This window comes from Cynocephalus volans, chromosome 14, assembly GCF_027409185.1.
Source record: "Cynocephalus volans isolate mCynVol1 chromosome 14, mCynVol1.pri, whole genome shotgun sequence".
In the NCBI taxonomy this organism is placed as follows: domain Eukaryota; kingdom Metazoa; phylum Chordata; class Mammalia; order Dermoptera; family Cynocephalidae; genus Cynocephalus; species Cynocephalus volans.
The window spans coordinates 31,586,528-31,609,982 of record NC_084473.1 but is presented as its reverse complement, the minus strand read 5'-3'; the positions used below and the strand labels follow the sequence as shown (position 1 = coordinate 31,609,982).

Below are 23,455 nucleotides of genomic sequence, written 5' to 3'. Positions count from 1 at the left end.
ACAGGGCTTCAGAATCACAAATATTTAAACAGATAATGAAAAATGAAAGTCAGATGCATTTAATGCTCAAAAGGTTGGCCACATTTTAATGTTAAGAATTCATGATGAGACACTAGATCTGGATCAGTCCAGCTCCCCAGGGACCTTGCTGGCCCCGCCCCCTTAAACACAGTCCACCTGAACTGCTAAGAATGGGCTACCTGTTCTGGTCCCTTTCCCCGTTCCACATGCACTTTCAAACATTTAAAAATAAACACAATTAGTAAACATTCTTTTACATAAGAGTAAACTATAAAATGAGTTTTTAAATTTCGCGATTTTTTTTGGAACACCCAAAAATGTACTAGGAATTTTTTAAGTATTTAAATTATATCCCTAGTTCTCATTTCTAATAGACTTTTAAAGTCAAAGAAGTGGGATACATGTACAGAAGATTCTCTCGCTCTCATCCAAAGGTCAAGGATGAAAATATTCATGATTAAAGTCATTGTAGATTAACTGCTTTTTAAAAAATTCCATTTGTGTCATTAAACAGCTTCAAAAGCATGCAGTTTATGCTGGGCACGTACGCTCCCACTCTGAGAATGGAGACACTGGGTGGAGTTGATGGGCACTGTGTGGGGAAGCCGCTCGTGTGCCAGATGTTTGTTCAATTACAATAAAATCTTGATATTATATGTTAAAATTGAAAACTGAATATCTGGGACATTTAAGGGAAAAATTCTGAATTAGGTTGAAAAGTAGTGCATTTTTAATGAAAAACAAAACACTTTGATTTTCCTTAAACACAATAAGTCATCTGTGCTTCTTGAAAGAGAAAGAGAATCTAAAGTGTGCTTTTGAATTTAAAAAGACTTTTTTTTCCTATTTCTTCCCACCACAGGCTGACAAAATATTATATAAAAACTGGAAAAATGCATGAAAAAGATCTGAATTTGCTACAGAAAGAACTATTTCTAAATACTTACGGGGAAAAAAGATTTAAAAAAAGAAGCCTTAAAAAAACAACACTTTTCTACTCCCATGGGTAAAGAATTATAATTTACTATTATATAATGAACTATCACAAAAAGGGGTGTTTTAGCTCCATTATAAATAAACCCCATGCTGTTCAGAAAAAGTTCTTTAGATACTAACGGAAAATATCCTGAACTTCAATTGCATATTTCTTCTATCGCAATTACTCACAAAATATATATGAAATACACAGTGTGTTTTTATGCTATTATAAATTTTTTAAATGCAGTATTACTTCATCTTAACATATTTATTTATACCCATTTGAACTGTCTCCGCATTAGTTTAATAGTTTCACATTTTTATACCTGTGTTTTTTGTGGCTTTTTAAAAAATAAACATCTTATTTTAAATTTAGAGCCATGCTGTGCATTTTCTCGTCTTATACAGCATTTCTCACACTACAAGGTACGGCCAATGAGGACTAGGAGAAAGCCTCAAGCACAAGCCAAACATATAAAACCCCAGATTCATCTTTCTGACACTCAGGCCCCAGAGGCAACATAAAATATGCTAAAAAAGTTCTCAATTTTTTCACTATTCTAATTTCTCTCTTTCTATAATCAAATAGGAGGCCAAGAAAGATCAGTTATGAAACCACAGAAAATAGACAGTGGAAATCTAGAAATAAGAGCTTGAATGCAAACAAGCATCAGCGTTGGCCATCAGTTTACTAACAACTGATACATGAAACGATTTAAAACTCGAAATACTTGGTGATTGGAGAGAGTTAGTCATATGGAACTCTTAGGGAAAACAAAGGGTGAAGAATGAAATCAAATGATACATAAATGAATTATTATACTATATTGTGTATGATTTAAATTAATTTGAGGTTTAAAAATAGATAGAACACGGTAATTCACTGATGTCCAGGACCTAGACTTGGAACTACCAGATAATTTCATTCAGAAATGCTTTAATCTAATTGTGTTGTATACTTCGTAAGCTCTGGTAACATAAAAATAAATCCTTTTAGGTGCCCGCATACTAAAAAAACAAATGACAATAACTAGGGTAAGAAGTGCTAAAAGAGTAATACTAAATCACGTTCTCATTTATTTATTTTTTAACATTTACTTGCACATTTTTGTGGGGTACAATGTGCTGTTTCAATACATGCATATACTGCACAATGATTCACTTAGGGTAAATAGCACAGTTTGTGCCCATTAAGCCATCATTTCTCCTCCCCTTTTCCCTTCTCCCCTCTCAGCCTCTGGTAACCATTATTCTACTCTCCACTTGTACGTGAACCACTTTTTATTTCTTTAGATTGCACATATGAACAACAACACATTCTATGTTAGAACAATAGAACAGTAACATGTTCTATGGGCCAGGCTCCACTCTCTAAGTAGATATGTGCCAGCACGTATCAGTTCCATGTACATACTATTATCATGCACATTATACAGATGGGGAACTGAGGTGCTTGGGGTTTCATAACTTACCCAAGTTCACACAGCTTAGGAGAGCTGGAGTAAGAGTTCGAGCCTTTGTACTCAAACTCCACAGCCTAACTTCTTTACCACTGCTGTACCACCCAATAGTTATTCAGCATGTGCTTTAGAGAATTAAGTCTTCAAAAACAGAGGGGAGTCTTCACAAAAATGCACAACACGCTCAGTTCAGAGTCATCTTACTACAGCTGTTTCCTAATATTTCGGGATGATGTCCAAATCATCTCTTCCTCCCTTCATTCATTCACCAAGTACTTTTTGTGCCCTACCTAATTGTTCCCAATGGCATACAGAACTGGGAACACCACAGAAAATAATCCCTGTCTGACTGATTTGAGAGTCCAGCAGTGGAGTCTGACAGTGAGCAATAAACAAGATAAAGAAGTAGAATAAGGTAATAGAGCAAAAAAGAGGGAGAGGAAGCCAATGAATCAATTCATTAGGGGGTGAGTGAATCTGAGAAAAGATGGCTAGAAAAGGGCTCACTGACAAAGCAGCATTTGAATAAAGACCTGTAGGAAGTAAGAGGTGACAACCTCCATACTTCTAATTAGTATGATAAAGTTCCTCATTTTAATCTGTTTATTGCCGCCAAAAGCATAACAATTCATACTTAACAAACTACCTATAGCTTTGTTGTGAGGATTAAATGAGAAACGGTTAAAAGGCACTTAGCCTGGCTCGGAACAAGAACTCAATGAATGCTAGCTATTATTATGACTGCTATTGTTTTAATAAAGTCATGAAATCAGATATACAAAGTATCCCAGTACACTCACACTGGGAGTCCAGGACAACTGCTTAATATTCTATCAGTTGGATGTCTAACAAGTAACTGTTTTGGGAATCAATATAAGACGCATTACAATTTAGGTCTGAAGTATTAAAATACTACTCACAACAGCCTTACATGACCTAACAGGAACTCAGGTTGCTGATGGTATCGACAGACTCACCAAAACACGAGATGCAAGAAGCCCAGCGCCCGGGGCACGAGTGGCGTCAGCGTAAGGCTGCAGGGTGAGCTGGCCTACTCACAGACCTCACTTTCTGGCAGGCTCCTGTCTGTTTTTTGGCTGCGAGGAAAGTGTTTACTTCTCCTTCTATGAACAGATGATTTTCCATAGCTCTGGGGTTTTAAAAGGTCAGCAGTGATAAAATAAGACTTAGGAAGATCTCTTAGATTTTTTGCTACTATTATGAATTTCTTCATACAAATGTTGATATACAGGAGACCATCAAGCAATGCATGGAAAATCTGTATTCCACGTCCAAAAGCAGCTTCTTCCAGCAAAATTTCTTCAGCTCTCTCCCTAATGATTTAAACATCCATTTTCACTCACTTCTCCAGAAGTACATTCACAGGAAGAGTGAGTGTGAACAGTAGCCTTTATAGCTGGAAGCCACTTCCTTTCCTTACCTGGAACGTTGTATAACCCTTTTTCTTTTCACACATGGGAGAGAGTGAATCCTGTTGCTGAACTAAATTCCCTTTCTTTAGAAAAGCAAGCAACGCTCAAGTCATATGCTCTTAGTCGATTTTCAGTTTCAGATCCTAAAACTACTAAAAACCTAAAAATCTTTGGGTCAAGCAGCTACATGTAATGTATCATTGTGTCAGGGCACTCTGGTGTCCTACTTGGCAAAATCATTTTCAGAAATATTTTCTCTTTGGTGATAGACATAAAGTGCTATCTCCATGCCTCAAAACCACCAATTGCCTTGGAGTCCTGTCAACAAAGATTTTATGCTTTCATTCTACACTCTTCATAGAAAATGTGCCTAAAAGTCTAAAAACAAACCATACTTGCTCTCAATCCGTTATTTCTTTGAGTTGGCCAAGTTGCCTTTCCTGTGTTTTCTGGTTCTCAATCAACACAAAATTAGCCTGCGTCTGGACCCATCTTATAGTCAAACCAATATCCCTGCTCTCGGTAAACTTCAAGAAGCAGGCCATCCTTACCAGGTGCATATGTTAGGTTTTCCATTTCAGATGAATGCGGTAGCAAGGAATGGCTTAAAGTAGATTCCTAAAAAGGTGACAGGATTAGAGTCTCCACAACTATTTAACAATAGGACTTGATTTCTTGGATACTCCACGTAAAATACTGTGGGACCCAGATTTCAGGCTGGATGTTATAAGAAATCCCATTCCTATCTTATAGTTCTCAATTTTTCATCAATATTAGGACTGTTTCTGAAAACTAGAACCAGAAGCTGCTGGTGGCATATGCAGGCCTAGGTATTATTTTGAAAAGTGAAAAAGAACATCACCATCATCCAGGAGTTGAATACAGAATTAAAATGAAAAGTTTTGATTGTCCCTTTCCAATGAAAAATAGGTAATACCAGAAATGTGTCTAGACTTTATTTTTAAGAGCGGTTATAGGTTCACAGCAAAATTACACAGAGAGTTCCTGTATATCCCCAGTTCCCTTCACCCCTGCCCCCCAGCCTCTCCCACTATCAATGCCACACACCAGAGTGGTGCATTTGTTACAACTGACAACCCCTGTGTTGACACACCATTATCACCCTCAGTCCATGGTTTACATTAGCCTTTCCTCCTCTTGGTGTTGTGCTCTGAATTTTTTTATTCCCATGTCTGGACCACAGAGCTCACATTGGCAGAGGGTTAAAGGCCCCCATCAGGCCATCTCATGCCCCTGTGTCTACTGATGGGTGTTTAGCCGGTGTAAGAGCAGTTTTAAAATGAGGGGCACTTAATATGGCTTCACAAAATTTTAATACTTCTTTCATAAATCCAACGAAAGAGGCAGAATAGGCAATTCTGAGCACCCCAGCTATTACTGTGCCAGCTTCCTACTTCTTACTCTCACCTTCAGATTCTCTTTCCTCTGTTCTACTTTTTCTTCTTTTCATAGAGTTTATCTCTTTCTAACATCTCATATAGTTTATTTATCTATTATTTAATTGCCTCCAAGAAAATGGGGATCTTTTTCATTGTGTTGCTCACTGACAGAGCCCCAGTACCTAGAACAGCAGCTGGCACATAGCAGACACTTAACAAATGGTCATCAAATGAATCAGTGAATGAGAATGCTTTCTAAAAGACATGGCTGTAGGGAGTGACTTTGGTCATTGTTTGGGAGACTGGTTAGCCACGACTAACCAAGCACAGTAAACAACAGAGGAAAAAGAGCCCAGGTTCCTTAAGTAAGCCACTGGTGCTCCACCTGTGATGCTGGGTGCCACTGGGGCCAGTTAGACGGACATGGCCATTCTACCATGTGAATGGGTGGAGGGCACAGTGAGGCCTAGAGACGTATGACATAGCCAACCCCATGCAGTCACACACGCTCTCACTCAGCCTGGCCATACGCCTGGGAGAGCCCCGCTGCTCCTGGCCCAGGGCAGCTGGGAAGGAGGCACAGGAAAGAAGAGATGCAAAGTCACGAGGCACTCCCCACGGGTCAGGGCACAGACGTGGTGCCTGTCAGGAATCCAACTGTCACCAGTTTCCCTGCTCTTCTTCCCTCACACACGCTCTGCTGATGATGAAGAAACCAAACCCTGAGCCCACTTACAAACGCAATGATGAATGTTTTTCATATGAATTAAAATTTTACAATAAAAAAGGGGGAAAAGTAAAAGAGCAACAGCATTGTGAATTTTTTTAAGCACATAGATAAGGTAAAATGGGATATGAAACTGTGAGCTGAATGAAAGAATTCAAACGTTTCCTTTGTTTTGATGCACAAGATAAAAGTTCTGACTAGGGTGAACAGGCAGCAGCAGCAGGGGATGGGCTCTACCTGGGACACGGAAGGCCCGTCTAGAGGAGGAAGTCAATCACAAGAGTCCTGCTCCCTGCAATGTTCTGACATCTAAGTCTGGAATTCACTGAAAATAACCTGTGCACTGTATTATATATGGCACGCTGCACCCCGAACTTCTTTATATGCATAAAGTGTAACTATGCTCTACAAGTATCATTTCAATATAAACACACAATGTATCCTATACGTACTATTATTTATCTTGATTCCCCTCCTGGAATGTAGGCTCCATGTGGACAAGAACGGTGCATGTTTTTCCATTGGAACAGTGCCTCAGTAAATATTTGCCAAGTGAATGAATAAATGATAAATAGTTGCTCACCCACCACCTGTGTCACTTCACTCAAACTTTGAATAACACTGTTCTTTATCTCACAGGGGAAACTAGGTGTTTCTCCTCCCACTCCTAGGTATGTTCCCCCAGAGTATCATATACAGGTAAGGAAAAGAAAAGAGCCAGTAGTGCCATTTTGATTTCTATAGAACCTGACTTGCTACTTGAAATAATTCATGTTTACAGTGCTTGCCTCTTCATTGTGGTTCAGTAACTATGAATAGATGCTGACAACTCTCTAAGCCACAGGAAATCAGGGCAGGGCCCTCCTTCCTTCACCTACGTGGGGTTCATTTAGCCCTACTTAGAGCAGGGTATGCCAGCTGTAGTGTCATCATGATTTCAGGTGCTTTAACCAGACGTTCAGAAGGAAGTTGGTGAACAGGCATGGGTAAGAGTGCCAGCCACTTCTCAATGTTAATTCGAGTATACACACATCAGTTTTATTGCTAAATCCTGATCACATGAGCTGGCTTTGTCTGACACTACAGCCAGGGGTAGAATCAGGACATAGCACCACTGCCATAAGTTTCAGTCTAAGTCCAACAAAAGAAAATCTGGACCAATTTAGTATATTGGATTAAGCCCATAAAAAATGAAATCCTTACAGAATTTATTTTAGAAAGGGAATAACATGCCCAATAATTAGGGAGATTTCTAGTTACACTACCATATATCAGCATAACATTCTAAATTACATATTTTATTACTTGGAAAATTATCCAGTTTCTGGAGTAAGAAAGTATGGACAAAGTGTCAGAGAGAGTATATTCAATGAATACGGTAATTTGCAAAGCACTAGAACATTTCTAAAAACACATTTTTAAATTCAAGTCTTTGCCAAGTAAATGACCAACAAAATTAGAGCTGCAACTAAATTAGAGTGACTATGTAACTCTCGAGTTATAGAAATCAGTGTTTAAAAAGGTACAGAATTAAATAAAAATTAGTAAATACAAAAGACATGAATATATTTTAGTTTACATATTAGTAAATACAAAATATATGTGAATATATTTATATTTGGTGTATTCTTCTGGAACTTTGACTCGTGAGCATTTGAGGTGACATGTTTATCCCAAACATAGTTTGGCATGGCACAACCGTCAGCAGTTACAACTTGGAGCATTTTCCAGTGAAGGAAGCCTTTGCCATCCGTGATTTAGAGCTAACCAAAGAAGCAAATCTGCCCCTTCTGGAATGCGGGGATTCCGCAAATGTTTCAGCAATGACTCCAATGGGCTAGCAACCTATCCTCAGCTGGGGAATACTGTAATCTCTCCGGAAGAATGTATGCTTCATGCAGTGTCTGTGCTCAAAACTCTATAAAATTAACATATAACTCTGAACATATAACAACTGAAGCATCGATTTGTTGTAAATCTCTCATCGCCCACATGATGATGATGCTTTTCTCTGTTTCCCAACTTCTGATCCCTTCCAAAGCCCTCAACCTCTCTGCTCTAACCCCACCCTGCACTATCTCTCTTCCACTTGTAGCCAAATCTGGCATCCGTGCTTAGTCTGCTCAGCAGGAGAGCAATTTCAACAATCTCCTGCTTTTTATAAAATCAGTTTATTCCTCCAGTAGAATAATTCGTTTCAGATGAACCTGGTTGCTGGTCCTGGGCTTAGTTTCATTGTGGTATGGTACTAGCAAGGAGAGCTGACACTTCCTGTTACACTATCTTTTAGAGAAAAGAATCTGGGTACCATCTTAGGCCCAGAACAGAATTTTTGCAATTTACTCCCTTAAAATACAGCTGTGTTTCGATAACCTAGATTCTCAAAGAGATGGACTAACATTATAATTATGGGAATCTCAGTTTACTTTTTAAAAGGTTCAAATGAATTATTCATCAATTTATCTAATTATAATAAGTCATTGAGAATACAAGTCTTATAAAAATAACCAATGCTATATCCTTGCAAACATATAGAGGTTGCCAATAGTATTATCTTAACATCTTAGAACTTAATTAGCTTTGGGGGGATACTAAATACTGACAGGTAAGAAAATATACTGGCTTAGAGGGAAGGATATTTGACAAATAATTATAGAAAATCTGTTAACGATGTTACAGAGAAATCAAGCAAGACATTATTTTTTATAAATAGAATGATCAAGATGATTGACATGCCACAGTTTTCCTGGAGGTCTCCCACAGGCACCTAAAATTGTCAGCCCCTGCACATTTCAATTCCTTCACTCAGTACCAGTAGCAGAACCATCTGTGAGTGTTTTCACCAACATAACCTTGGGTTATCCCATTGTAAATTCCAGCAACCCCTGAGCTCTGCTTTCAAGTATTCGTCACCTTGATTTATATATGCTAGATGGCCTTGAATTATGAGTATCTCTTAATGTCTTACAGTCTTTGCCTGTTTAAACAGAAAGCAATCTCCTCTCTGCTTTTTCACAATAACTATATCATTTCTTACGGCTTATCTTACCTTCACATGTATGGCCATCTGCAGAGATCGAGAAACCCTGTTCACAGACACAGTGAAAAGAACCGTCTGTGTTTAGACACTCCCCATGAGGCCCACAGAGCCCTGGCTGTTCACATTCATTAATATCTGTAATTTAAAAGAGAGTTTCAAATACTCTGAAAAATCTGTTTTGTTTTCATATGACATCAGACATACGGTAAGGAAAATCTATTACGAAATGGCTGGACATTTATTTTGTGGCACAACTCCACCATTTTCTATGTAACAGACCACAGGATAAGTTGAATATTGGTGAGAGAGAAACTATTAAGGATGACTCATATGAAACAGTCGATGTTCAACCATTTTCAACCTACAAAAATAGCAATTTCATAGGTTCAACCCAAAGCTACCCTGATTTTAGACATATTAGAGGCTTGAGGAACACTCTAATAGAACAAACAACTCCAAGAAATATTCTTCATCAGTGAGAATGCTGTGTCCCTCTGTCCTCTCCCATTGCTGTGTGCACGACTCTGCTGGAGTCTGCAGCGCATTATCATGTCCCTGCCCATCGACCTTAGGATGTGGGCTTCTTATGGTCCAGGCTGGACATGTCTTATTTATAGTGTTTGGTTCAAAGATGGCACATCACAAATGTCTGCTGAATATATAAGTGAAATAGCCTCCAATCTATATTTCATTGAAAACTGGTAATAGGAATGAAATACAAGAAAAGGCCTCTAAGATCAGGGAAGTTCTCATTATCTGCACGGTGTGGTGAGGATGAAATTAGTGAATGCGGGTAAAGTGCTGAGTGCAGGGCCTGACCCGCAACTGAGGGTCAAAAAGTGCAGCTACTGTTACAGAGATTCGTGAATGGACCATACAGTAGTTACACTTGCAGTGACTGTTTTATCCTCTGCTTGTCCTCAGCATGAGTAATTATGCTCCTCATGGTCAGGGTCATGAGCCACTACTAAACACCGATAACACCTGGAGTGTTTAGTGTAAGTGAAATGTTCTTTCAAACCAGTTGTAATTGTGTTGGCTAACAGTGCCCAAGACAGCACTGTAAGGAACCTGCAGGGTGGTTCACCTGTTCACAATGGTACAGTTCCATGCAGCTGCCTCTTTGCGCTGCGTTTTAATTGTTGGTTAACTCATCTGTGTCCCTCATTATACTGACAGCTCCTTGAGCAGAACTGCATATTTTAACTCCAAGTTCCGAACTCCTACTACTGTACATTGATAATGTCTAATGAATGTTTGTCCACCACCACATTTTTTAGTTATGTTCATTCTTTATTAACTGAACGGTAATTGGTTATGGTTCTCTTAGTTCACTGGAGTCATAAAAATGACCATATGACCTCAGCACCATCTGGGTGGTAGCTCCACTAAGGTCATTTTCCATCCCGAAGTCTCCTAGGCCCCCCTGTTCTCTTACTAAAGAGGTCCTCAACACATCCTCTTTAAGAAGAAGTCCACCTTTAATCCAGTTAAAAACGTTCAGTTAATGCTTGCTATGAGCAGGAGGAATAAGATGTACTCCTTGCCATTATGAAGCTCACAAGAGAGCAGGGGAGGAAGGAACCCACGTGAAAAACTGCAAAGCTTCATGGGAACGAAGAAAAGATACAGATCATGCGTTCTTCCTAGTGACTTCTAGAACATGCTTAGCCACCAACTCTGTGGTTCTTCTTCTCAATAAAGTCACCCTTTTCCCTGCATCCCAGATCTCCTGGGGCTCTTCTTTTTGCCCTGTTGATCTCATTGTGCAATGGAAATTCTGGCATTTATTGGTTTATCCGCCTCTCTTTATTAATCCTGAACTCTTTACTCTTCCATCTGCCATATAATTCGAACTATTTGGTCTATCCATTACTCAATCAAAATAAGAAACCAAGCAGGAATTACTCACATTTCTTAACAATCCTCCCGTTCTTGTTACTGTCACTAATTTTCAAATTAGTTTTCTACTTGTCTTTCTCAGTATGATTTAACTCTGCAAAATTCTTCACTTCTTTTATAAAATCTCTGATATCTTCTTTGTTTGTTCTGTACCTACCAATAGTAACTTCAGACTGGCAATCTTTTTTGAATTTTGACCTCCTCTTAGCCTTCGGTTCCATTCTTTCCTTCCCATCTGCTGCTCAGAGTTACCCTGTATCTGGTAAAAAGGTGCCACAGAATTCCACTGGCCTGGGGGTGAAGCCCAAGACCCATATCCATCTTGTCAAACCCTAGTGGCTACCTGAGACCTCCTTCCTATTTTACCCTGTACCTCAGTGTGGCCCTTTAAAAGCTACCTGCTTTACAACTTTGCATAGAGAATAACATACACAAAGTTCTCGCTTCAAAAGAAGTCTTTGATTCACAAATAAGTGTCTAAAAAGTTTGATGACAGGAACCGAAGACAAATTCCCAGACTTTTTTTCCAGGAAACTGCTAAGAAAAAAAAACAACATGAATATCTGGAACTAGAGAAACATATGCATTCAATTTGGGTTGTACTTACTGAGGCATTTCTAAACTATGCTGCTAGTCACTCAGAGCTGAAAGCCAGACTATATTTAAGTTGGGTTTCTTTCATGGGTCCACGATTCCACAGAAATTCATAATTTGGCATGTGTAATTCAAAATGTGAAACTCAAATGTGTTCTGAATCTCAAATGCCTCCCGACACATTCCTAAAGAGACTATTAACATAGAATTTCCATACTGTCTGTATATCAGCATTAGTTTTGCAGGGGGAAGAGGATCTTAAACACACTTCCAATTGAAAGTACTTTACTGAATATGGAACTATCTTCGGAATAGTAGGTAAGGTTTAAAGTAAAAACAGCCTCTTTGAGGAGACGGTAGGTGATGGGAAATGACTGAAGATACTATTCCTAAAGCAGTACTAGGGGCCGAGCCCGTGGCGCACTCGGGAGAGTGCAGCGCTGGGAGCGCAGCGACGCTCCCGCCGCGGGTTCGGATCCTATATAGGAATGACCGGTGCGCTCACTGGCTGAGTACAGACCACGAAAAAGACAAAAAAAAAAAAAAAAAAAAAAGCAGTACTAGGATCTGCTTCAGAAACCCTTTTCACTTATTTGGACTTATAGTTTCCAAACAGACATATTAATTTATTCTGGAAAACAGAAATAAATGTGACAGGGAATGATGTTCATTTAATAATGATTAATAATCAATAAAATCGCATGTATTTGTAGCAGTCACATATTTGAAAGCTGAGATAAAACTACAGACAGAAATTTAATGTATTCAGAGAATACAGTAATGCAATTAATGAATCAATCATATGACTAAATTAGTTTTGTGTGATTTAATTCAAGAAGGTACATAAATCTTGGTCCATTTATACTAAGACTTGATTTTTACCTCTATTTGGCCAAAAGAAATTGTGACAAGAGAAGGATTAGAAAAGAAAATATTGCTTTAAAGCCAAAAATCCTATCATAAAAACAGGATTTTTTGTTCTGTTTTGTTTCGTTTGCACCTCTTGGCATTTTTATATAAATCAAGATTTATTTTGTTAAAATGTAAAAGTCCCAAAATGGAGATAGTCTCACACAAATTTGTAATTCAAATGTTCCTTCTTTACTGCATGGAATCCAAGCACCTTTAATTTCTGCATTGGGAAAATTGAAAAATTTAAATTCACTTTACTGTGTCATGATGGCAAATATATATGTAATATCAAATGAAGTACATTGCAGGATATTTAAATCTTGGGATCAGGAAGAGAATTCATCTTAAAAGACCTTGAGGCAAAAGGTCCATGTCTTCTGTAGCTCTGTAACAGACAGCTAAGCATAGATAGCAATATGGATACAGGGTATATTATTATTTCAGTACCATATTTTAGAGAATAGACATCATCCTGTCCTCCAAGAACACTGTTATTCAGGATATGCGAGAGGACATACAGTTTACGGCAATCCAGAATTAAAAAGTCATACATGTTCAGCAGCAACGGATAAAGAATAACTCCAACAGTCTTCTATTTATTTGTACTTTGGGATACACTACATAGGTCCATAGTGGCAGAGGAACAATAAGAAAAAATAACATTTATCCAAGTATCAGAAACAAATAGATGTAAAGGTAAATATAAATGTGAATTTTCAATGGAAAATGTAGGCATAGATCTATTAAGACTAATAAATATAGAAAAACTTGTGGGGCAGTCAGGTATAGCTAAAAATGTTGGAGCACAGGATCTAGGCAATCTGATTTTTTAGTCATGGTGTCAAAATGGCTCAACGTATTAGCGTGGGAGAAAATTAACTTAATGTCACTGTCTTCTTTATATTAGCTATAAATGTATCAGTAATTGGTATGGGTTCACATCTCAACTCCACCATTCATTAGAGAGGAGCATGCTAATTAACTTCTTACTTATGCACAAAATAGATAAAGGAAAAGCTACTTCTTAAATTGTTGTAAGAATTAAAAGAGGTACGTACAGTACTTAGCACATAGCAGGTGTTCAATTAAAGCTGTTGTTGTGATTTTCTTTTTAGTACCTGTGTTGTGTTGCTGTGTTCTTATTAGTACCCTGTATCCATTCTATTGTTGTTTGGGAGGTTAAATGTGATAGCATTATGAAAAACTAAAAATCCTGTCCGTAATTTTGACCAAATTATAAGCAAGGCTTTTGGGGGGGGGGGGCAGCAACGGTGGATACTAGATAAAAACAGGGATCAGGTAAAGAACAGATAAATATCACCTATGGGACGAAATGAAATATGCCCATGAAGGGCTTTAAAAAGCTAGAAGTTCCAAGGTTTGCCCATGGAAGGAACATCAAAGTACAGGTGATCTGAGCTACCACAGAACCATGCAAAGCGAGGACACGGTTCTGAGATGCATGAGTTTCTGTTAACAAGGTGCTGCACAAAGCAAGATCTTCCTGTACTTGTGACAGACCCAAGAAAGATATTTTAATAATACAAATTGGTATAGATTATTTATATAAAAAGCACATAGTAAAACCACAGACTATTATCAAGAAGCATCACAGAATTGATGAACTTTGCAAATAATGAATGAAAAAAAGAGAGAGAGAGAAGTACCTTGACATCCTTTATTGTCATTTAGCTGGAATCCATCTGGACAAGTACAATCATATGAGCCTTCAGTATTAATGCAGTCTCCTCCCTGGCAAACACTGTTGTCCTCCAAGCATTCGTTGATATCTACAAACCAATTTGAAAATGTTAGAAGGCTACAAAACTACATATAAGGAACTTAGATACTTTTTCTTATCTTTATATACATAAATCCCATAAATTTACATTATATCATTTACAACGTATGATTTTAAATGGATGACAGCTTTTTAACTTTTAGCATATGAAAAAAATAAAACACTTTGAAAGGATTTTAGCTTTGAATAATAAACAGAAGTTTTAAACATCAAATGAAATTAATAGGAAGAGGAAAGTCAAAATTCTGTAACAAACAATACTTGGTTGTTCTTGGTGATGAGAGAGGATAAAAAAATTTCAAATACCTATTGTTAACTATATCTTGAGCATACTTAACATACTCGATCTACTTATACAAGATCCTGCATCATGCATTATAAATTATTTAAAATATTTTATTTTAAAAATAAATTTAAAAGCATTTGGCATGGTCCCTATCCCCAAAGAGAAATGTCTGTGAAAAAGAAGCAAATTGGATTGTATTAATAAAAATGAACACATAAAATACTAAACTGCTTTATAAGTCAAAAACAATTTAACATAAGAATTGTCACAAAATATAATTATTGGACAAAAGAATAGTACCCACTTTGGGGGTCATATGACTTTAGAGAAATGATATCCTAAAGGTCAAGAAATGGTTTCATGTAATAGCAAGAACCTGCTTGGAGTCTTGACGGCAGGGTGGAATATGGAAGAGAAGGTGAGGAGGGGCTTTTGGCAGGAAGGGGAACCAGCAAGATCACAGGCCTAGCTGAAGTCACCTACTCAGCAGCTATCACAAACAGGTTTGATGTTGGCTGGCTTTTAAAAAACGTATGTATTTGTAGCATACATGCGACTAAAAGCGGAGTATGTAACCAACAATGAGCTTTGACTGTGAGCATGTGAGACAATTAATGACCCCCTTTGCTGCATGAATGTGGGGGTAGATCTTTCTCTGGGCTGTTTTTCACCACATTCACTCCAAGTCAGAGCTCATTAGTCCTAACACACTCCATGAGTCCTTCTTCTGCTGTGTCTGTGCAGGATTTAAATAATTAGCACTGAAGGAAGCTAAGGAACAAAACCTTCTTTCTTTTCTCAGAATTTAGCATTTTCTGGCATCGCTTGCAAATAATTATGATTGCTGCTAAAATACATGAGAGGTTCCAGGCAGAACTGAATATGGAGACTGCAGCAGTCTACTTCCCGCTGTCTGGTTCACGTATGGTGACACTGAATTAAATGTGCCTCATAGAACCCAACTCAACCAATTAACTAGTTTCTGTACCACTCATAGGCAAACTAAAGAGAAAGAGAGTGCCTTATGATTTCATTCTCTCAAAATAAAAACAAGTTATGATAACGAGCATTCACCTAGATTTAAAATGTTTCTGAATACTGACCCTGAAACATAAAACATAGCTGATGTGACTTTGCCTCAACTAAAGTGGGTTATCACTTTTTTTAAATGTATTTTTCAAACCTTGCTGAAGTATAATTGACATACAATAAATGCAGCTATTTTAAGAGCCCAGTTCAATGAATCTTGACCATCACAGTCAAGGTATTGGCATTTCCATCACCCCAATAGGTTCTCCTGTGTCCCCTCTGTGTTTAGCTTCTTCCGCTCAGCATAACATTTTTGAGATTCATCTAAGTTGTTGTGTGTATCGATAGTTCTATCCTCTTTATTGCTGAGTAGTATTCCATTGCATGAATACATCACAATGTGTTTACTCATTCGCCTTTAAATGAGAATTTGGGTTGCTATTTTTGCTATTATGAATGTTTATAGAAACTTTATTCATGTTTATTGTTACCTCCCTCACTAGACTGTCAGCTTCATGAGGGCAGGGATGTCTGCTTGTTTGGTTTACTGTTGTATGTCCTGTGCCTAGAATAGCACCTGGCACAAATTTGGCACTAAATAAATATTTGTTGAATGAATACAAAGGTGAGTGAATGAATGACTCTGACTTGGAAAGAAAAACCAGAAGAGAAGAAATGCCATCCCTTCTCCCCACTGTTTTTGATTTTGTCCACAAAGAAATAGCCAAGGATGAAGGGCTATAGGAAGATGGAGTAAGTAATGAGTCATTTTGTCAAGCTTTGCAAGGGACTTGCAGGAAGCGACAACCTCAGTGAGGGCCTGGGGAAAGATTAAGGTAGACGCAGGATTAAAGATTGTGCCTGAAAGGAGAAAAAGTCAGAGGCAGAGCCTTTGAAGGCTGACATGTCTGAGACCGCTAAAAACCAGGACAACTGAGGTCACCCATCATCGCAGGTTGAGTGACAACCGAGCATGTGGGAATAAGTAGCGCACAGAAATGAGCATGACACTTGGGATGCTGACTCTAAGAGGAGGCCAGCAGGATTACAGGATAATACTGTAAGAAAACAAGGTCTTTGCCAGAGTTATTAGAAGAAAATTACACATGTAAATATAAAAGCCAACAAGAAGGATGGCTCTTCCTCCCACAGCTGTGAGAGGCATGTGAACAGTCACAGCTCGGTTAATTATAGCTGAACACCACTGGGAGGGTCGGAAACAGCACTAGTTGTGAATTAGCAGGCTGAAGTGCTAATATAGTTTCAAAGGAAGCTCTGAATTAGTTGGATCGACTTCAGTCCTACTTTTAACCCAGGACACGAGGGAAATTAGCCTTGACTTTAAAAGAAAAGAGTCTGATTATGCATTCCACAAGAAGTTTTCTTATGGAACACAGTTGTATCTTATAAAAATATATATTAGTAAAGAAGAACAAGTTGGCTAGAAGTTTTTGTTTGGCTTTTCATGCAATGTATGTTTTTAGAATAAAAACTTGGGACTTCTGTTACGATCCCACTAAAACAGCTAAAATACAGAAGCACGCCCTCTGATGCGTATTGGTTACCCAAGACTTGATAAATGGCCTGGTTACCCTCTTGGCTTGGCAAGAAGCAGGGCAGACAAGATGCTGACAGTCAGTTTAGGTTTTCAGCACCTTAGTTCTAGAATAGATTCCTCCATGACTGGCTCCGCCCAATACAAACTGCTCCTCCCACCTTGGCATGCCACTATGTGGAATCATTAACATTAAACCATATGTTACAGAGTTCTCCAAACACCATGTTTCAGCTTGAAACTTTCAAAACTGCCCTCTGGAAGGCAGGAGGGTATGGGGACTGATCCACTTTGTGACTGCTTGTGCTCAGTTCTCTGGTCAGAAATGCAGAATGCTATAAACTACAACGGATCCTTCCCAACCAAGTGGACTGAGAATGAAAAATGATCTGGGGCCACTGAAATGTGTGCCCCAAGCCACTCACTAAAAGGCTCATCCACTTTCTCAAAGGTGGGGTTCAGACTCTCACTCAAAAACTCTGACTGCACAAGGGAAACAACCTTGCCACACTCACATTACTGGTTTCACAACTGAGAGACTCTAGATGTAGTAAAGCAGCAGTTGAGCTGGCAAAAAAAAAACCTGTGTGGGTGAACACCAAACACACACAAAGTTCACAAGTGACAGGCTGGTGGTAAAGGAGGGAGAGCAGCATGCTGGGAGAAGATATTCCCCTCTCTGTACACAGGACTGGCTCAGCAGCCTGAACTCTGCAGAGAGGGATATCTTTTAGAAACGTTTTATGCAAAAAGCTCATAACTGCATTAAAATTTGGCTCTTAAAAACCTTCCAGTTATCTGGAAATGGAGCTGTATTTACTTATTTGGAACATCTGGAAGTTGCTCCTACATAAATAAGGTGTTATAGTTCAGAACTGTGCACCCAGGATAAACCATCTGTAACTGGTCAAGTGAAACTGATTCTTGACAGCTTTAGCAGGCACAATTCTACAAGAGAGAGCTGAGCCTTGCAAAGAAAACCTGGATTTGACTCCCTTCTTTGCACTATTTGTGTGACCACAGGAAAAATGCTTCGCAGGGACTAACATCTTCAATTGTGAGGTCAAAAGATTGGGCTCAAGGACAGAGGCTGAGATGATGTCCATATTTCCCTCTGATTCTGGCATTTTATGATTCTGAAATGAGGAGCAATTCTCACCTTCACAGTGGTCTCCCAGCGCAGATGCTCTGTAACCCTGGTCACACACGCACTGGAAGGAGCCCTCTGTGTTCCTGCACTGCCCGTGACTGCAGAGGTGATGGTGCTGGCATTCATCGACATCTATGAGCAAGAGAGAGAAGTGGTGCTTCAAAAAATACTTTCAATCATTCACATAAAAGAGATCTATAAACCATCTAGTTCATAACTTACATGAGTCTTCATTTTGTGACTTAAACAGATCTCTATTAAAAGGTCAGTAATTCCCCAATAGGGAAAATCCAGATGAACTTAAAAATTTAAACAATGAGCTAAGGATTCTGTATATATTAATCCCACTGTTCACTGATAGGTGACAAGTATTTTGCTATAATCTGTAAATCTCACCAAAGCTTCCAGGATTTCTTTTATAGATCCAACTATAACACTCTGAGTTTAAAAGCACTTAAGCATGTAACAGACTAAGGCAAGAGTCAGCAAACTTCAGCCCACAGGCCAAATCCAGCCCACCGCCTATTACTATAAATAAAGTTTTATTGAAAAACAGCAACACTTATTCATTTACTATCTAGTGCTTTACAGAAAAAGTTTGCCAATCCCTGATCTAAAGTGTCATGGCACATATGTCCTCATTTCTTCTTCACTAATTTACCCTTCAGCCCCCAAGCAGTTGGGCTTCCATATTCTTTCTCCTTGTTTCTCTCTCTCAACAACAACAATGATTTTCTGGCCAAATCTAACGCCCCTTCCCCTTCTCTCAGCCATTTGATATCTACACTGTCACCGAATCTTTCTTCCTTGACACACACATCCTCGGCTTAGAGATCATCTGTAAACACAATTCAGAGTTCAGAATCCCACACACACACAAGTATCACATCTACACATAAGTGGCACTTAATATATTTCACGTACCCACATCCTTTATTACCCCTTAGATGACTTAGCATTTTATGAGTAGGCATTCAATTCATGTTCATTGATGGACTGTGTTTATAACATTTGAGAACATTTGCCTGCTTCTGCTAATGTGATTCTGTAAGATCTAACACACACCTCAGTTGCCACACCTGTGCCATTACTCTGCACGCTGATCACAGCATCAGCTTGACTATCAGAGCATTCGGCACCTAAAACGATTTTGCCACCATTGATAATCAAGTCAGTAGTTCTCATTGTATCTGACTTATCCTTGACAGCAACATCAAAGGCTCTTTAAAGGAAAGGACTATGGATATAGTGGCTTTATTGTATCATGTGTTGACCTCTTATTATCTATTCATTTGTAGTTTTCTATGCATAGTAGGCATTCATTGAATCCTTAAGTAACTGGGGTCAGGAGTCATTAAATATAGTATAAAAACTCTGACAGAGACTCATAAAACCTATAACAAATTGCTAAATTTATCTGTATATGTGCATGTGTGTGTCCTACCATTTTCCACTTCTAGATTGGGTATTATAATGATGTTCTAAAAAGGGAAGACTGGGGAAGGTTATGATAATATTGGTAGAAGCCTTTGTAATTATCATCATTTATTGTCACTTGTATAACACTATCCTAGGAAACTTCTTAGCTGATTAAATATTCAGAATTTAAATAGAGACATGGCTATGATTTGTTGCCTTATAATAATACAGCTGGTCTTGTGTAGATTCTGTTTTCAAATAAGAAACCAAGTTTCTTTTCAAGAACTCTGGATACTTGTTCTTGTCAAAAGTAATATAATATCTTCAAGCTTAAGAAGCATATCTTAGTGGGAACTGAAGTTATTTCCGTGGGAAATTCAATAAAATATTTCTTGAAAAAGTCTAAGGTCAACCCAGCAAGTCCAGAATCCTCACTATTACCTGTAGGAACAGGACATATTTCACAAACTTAATCTCTGAGAATAAGGGGGACATTATTTTTGTCTTACTGAAAAGTCTTCTTCAGTGATTTTTTTCAAAAAAGCAAAAACTTTAAAAAGCTAAATACACACAAAAACTAAAGTCATTAACATTCCACAGCATAATACCAAGCCAATATAATGACCTTCTAATTGCTGAAATTCCAGCATGTAAAACTTTTAAATGAATTGAAATGTTTAAATGGAAATTACTTTCTGTAGTAAAGAATTACACAGAGAGCAATAATTTTTCTTCCTAATATTAATGCCCAGCCACTGGTCACTAATGCCATATTTTTCAAATTTAACTATTTTCCACCTTGTTTTATTGACTCTCCTCATTTATGTTAAAGACCCCGGCTTTCTGGCAGTATAAAGCAATCATCTAGGTAATTTTAGACCAGGTGCCTTCAGCTGAAATCTCAGGAATTCACGCTGCCAGACTCCTACCTTCGCACTGGTCTTTAGCTGGCGACAGCTGGTACCCCTGTCCACAGGTACACCTGAAGGAGCCCTCAGTGTTTCTGCACTGCCCATTCATGCACAAATTCTCTTGCTGACATTCATCGATATCTGTAAACACAAGCAATGACAACTGTTTTGAAAAAGAGAATATCCGGGGAATGCAGTGCTCTCTGCAATGCATTCTAAGGTTATTATTACAAAATAAGAGTACTTCTCATGTGAGGCACTATACACATTAGTATGTGTCAGCCCACCAATGCTCCTTGCATCAACCTCAGTATACTGAACTGTACAAAAGAAATAACTACAAATAGACAATCAATTTATAGGTAAAAGCTACTTGTAATACAACATCAACCTCCTCACCATCCCTCTCTCATACTTTGGATACAGCAGAAATACAATATGAAATATTTAAGAGTTGAAAACAGAAGACAGCACCTGAAGCACGAAATAATGGCTACCAGACAGCAGACCCATTAAGCCAAATGAAAGAGGGCAGAAATAAAACTCTATCAAGAATTTATAAAACAAAACCAAAATATAGGCAGTTATGGAAGGAAACAGACATTTCTACTTCATTTAGAAGAAGTTGAACTGTAAGGTCAAACAGTTGTGTTAAAGAATGCTGAGCTCATTTTCAAAGAAACAAAGCCAAGAGAAATGGTCATGTTATGATGGCTGCTGGAATACCAAAGGGGAAAGTGATAAGTGAGGATTTTTAAAAATGCCTTGACGGAAGATAAAGCTACTGCCTGAGAATGAATACAACTCTTAGTAAGTGTCCTAGAAAATGTCATGTATACAACGTCACACAACTTAAGTAAAGGACTGGCTTCATCAATAACTTGAACACTTCTGGGAGAAGTAGAGTTAGTTTTCCAAATGTTTTTTGTTTGGCCATTATGTTGCTCTGACCTAATTAGATAATTCTGTCTTGCCTTGTCTGTGCAAATACAGCCTCAGCACATCCTGCTGGATAGCTAGTCAGCTTATGATTATGAAAACATGGTAGGATCGGTCCTCACCACCTACACCACAGGTCCGTTGTGAGAATTAGCAGAGGGAACAGATGTAAAAACACACTATCTCTATATGCAGAGGGGGAGAAAGGAGCCCTAATCTAAATGGGGTAATAAATAAAATGAGCAGAATTTGTTTGAAAATAACCATGTGCTCAAGATCAATGTATGACCATTGTTTTCTTCTAAATATATCTTACTTATAATGCATCTAAATGTTTTTGCCAGGAAAACTCAATTAACTGTACAGACCTTTCCCTCAAGTGCTATTGACAATTACCTGTTTTCTGAACAAAGTTGTATTTCTTAACCTCTAATGAGGTATTAACTTTTTGAATTTTATTCTGATATAAGCAAGGTGTTAGGTTATCCCATGTTTCCTGAAATAGCTCACACAAATTATTAATGTAACTGAAGTTTAAGAATTTCTTATTTTATTTGATTTTTCATACCAATTACTTTAGCTGACTAGAAATTTTTACTTGTTTCACTGATTGTATTATTGGTCCCTTTTATTTATAAATAATTCCTGGCTGCCAACTATTGACTGTCCATAGGGAAATTAAGTAAGCAAGCTGAATTTCACTTTAAGGATTATTTTATTAGGCTTAGGAGTGGCTGCCAACAAAGATCAGCCTACATCATAGTTCCTTTCAGCACATTCTATAAAATACTTGAGACATCAGTTCACGAACTTAATACCAACAATAGCTCTTGTAGCTGGTTGGATCTCATATAATGTCTGACAACATTTTTAGTGCTTTGGACTCTTTTGGACTTTCTCATAGAAGATGACAAATTAAGCATTCCCATATGAAGATGTTTGCAGCAAGGATATAACCTCCATTCCAAGTACTGTCAAGATATGCCAGACATCTTACATAAGTTACTCATCTATGTTGGGAAGACTGTCAGAAGTAATTCATTATAAGTAATGACACACACACTTGGAATTATTTGAGGCAACACCAGTATCTTGAACAAGGTGATTTTGGGGTTTTTTAAATGACCAAGAGGAACAGAGGCAGTTTAATTCTAGAGATAAAAAATATTTTTCTTTTCTGATGAGGGACAAAATTCCTGAGACAAAAGAAAGCTTTCTAATAAAATAGGCATGCAATACAAATGTCTTTCTTTTGTGCCGGGAGATGAACAGAAAACATTATTCCTCATGAAAGGTATTTCTTTAAGAGAATTTTGCACATATTACTGTGACAAGTCCAGCTCAGCATCAAAACAGAGATTCTCTCTAAGTATTTATAAATTTGGGACATACAATACTAAAATGTACAGAAACAATAGAGTTAAGAGAAACATGTAATGAATTAAAACATTAGGTAACATATTTACAATCTGAAGAAAGATGTCAGTATATTTAGTAATGTGAAGACAAGGTCAGTATTTAGGACTACCAACAAGGTAAGACTGGCACAGTTGCTGGCACGTTGGAAAACAGACAGATTTACGATCTGGGTTGTTTGACAGCCGTGAGCTAACGGGGTTTCGGTAAAGATTATGAGATAATTAAAGACAAAGATGTTATTAATGTAAAAAGGGAAGGCTTTAATGGGGGAACAAGCAGAACTATTAGTGTACATGTAGGTTTCTAAAGCAGAGGATGGGGATCGTGCCTGCTCCTGTCCCAGACTGTGATGGGGAGACACCATCAGAGTCAGAGGAGGAGGCAAGGTTAAGTGCCAAGTGGAGACAGCAGCCATCTCCGTCCTCCAAGCTTTGGCATGTGTTATTTCCTCTGCCTGCTAATAAGTCTTTCTCCCTTTT

The 23,455-nt window shown here is 38.1% G+C and overlaps 1 protein-coding gene across 6 annotated transcripts in view; it reads right to left on the bottom strand.

Annotated features, from left to right (window-relative positions):
- Positions 1–23,455, bottom strand: part of LTBP1 (latent transforming growth factor beta binding protein 1) — a 222,444-nt gene that overhangs the window by 61,955 nt on the left and 137,034 nt on the right. For 5 of the 6 annotated variants that reach the window (XM_063078353.1, XM_063078349.1, XM_063078350.1 and 2 more), the window contains exons 17-20: positions 20,637–20,759; positions 18,298–18,420; positions 14,135–14,257; positions 9,069–9,194 (exon numbers count right to left, since the gene is read on the bottom strand). In XM_063078353.1, coding sequence (XP_062934423.1) covers positions 9,069–9,194; positions 14,135–14,257; positions 18,298–18,420; positions 20,637–20,759 — 495 coding nt within the window. The remainder of the gene's footprint in view (positions 1–9,068; positions 9,195–14,134; positions 14,258–18,297; positions 18,421–20,636; positions 20,760–23,455) is intronic. The other variant, XM_063078351.1, reaches the window with a different exon arrangement.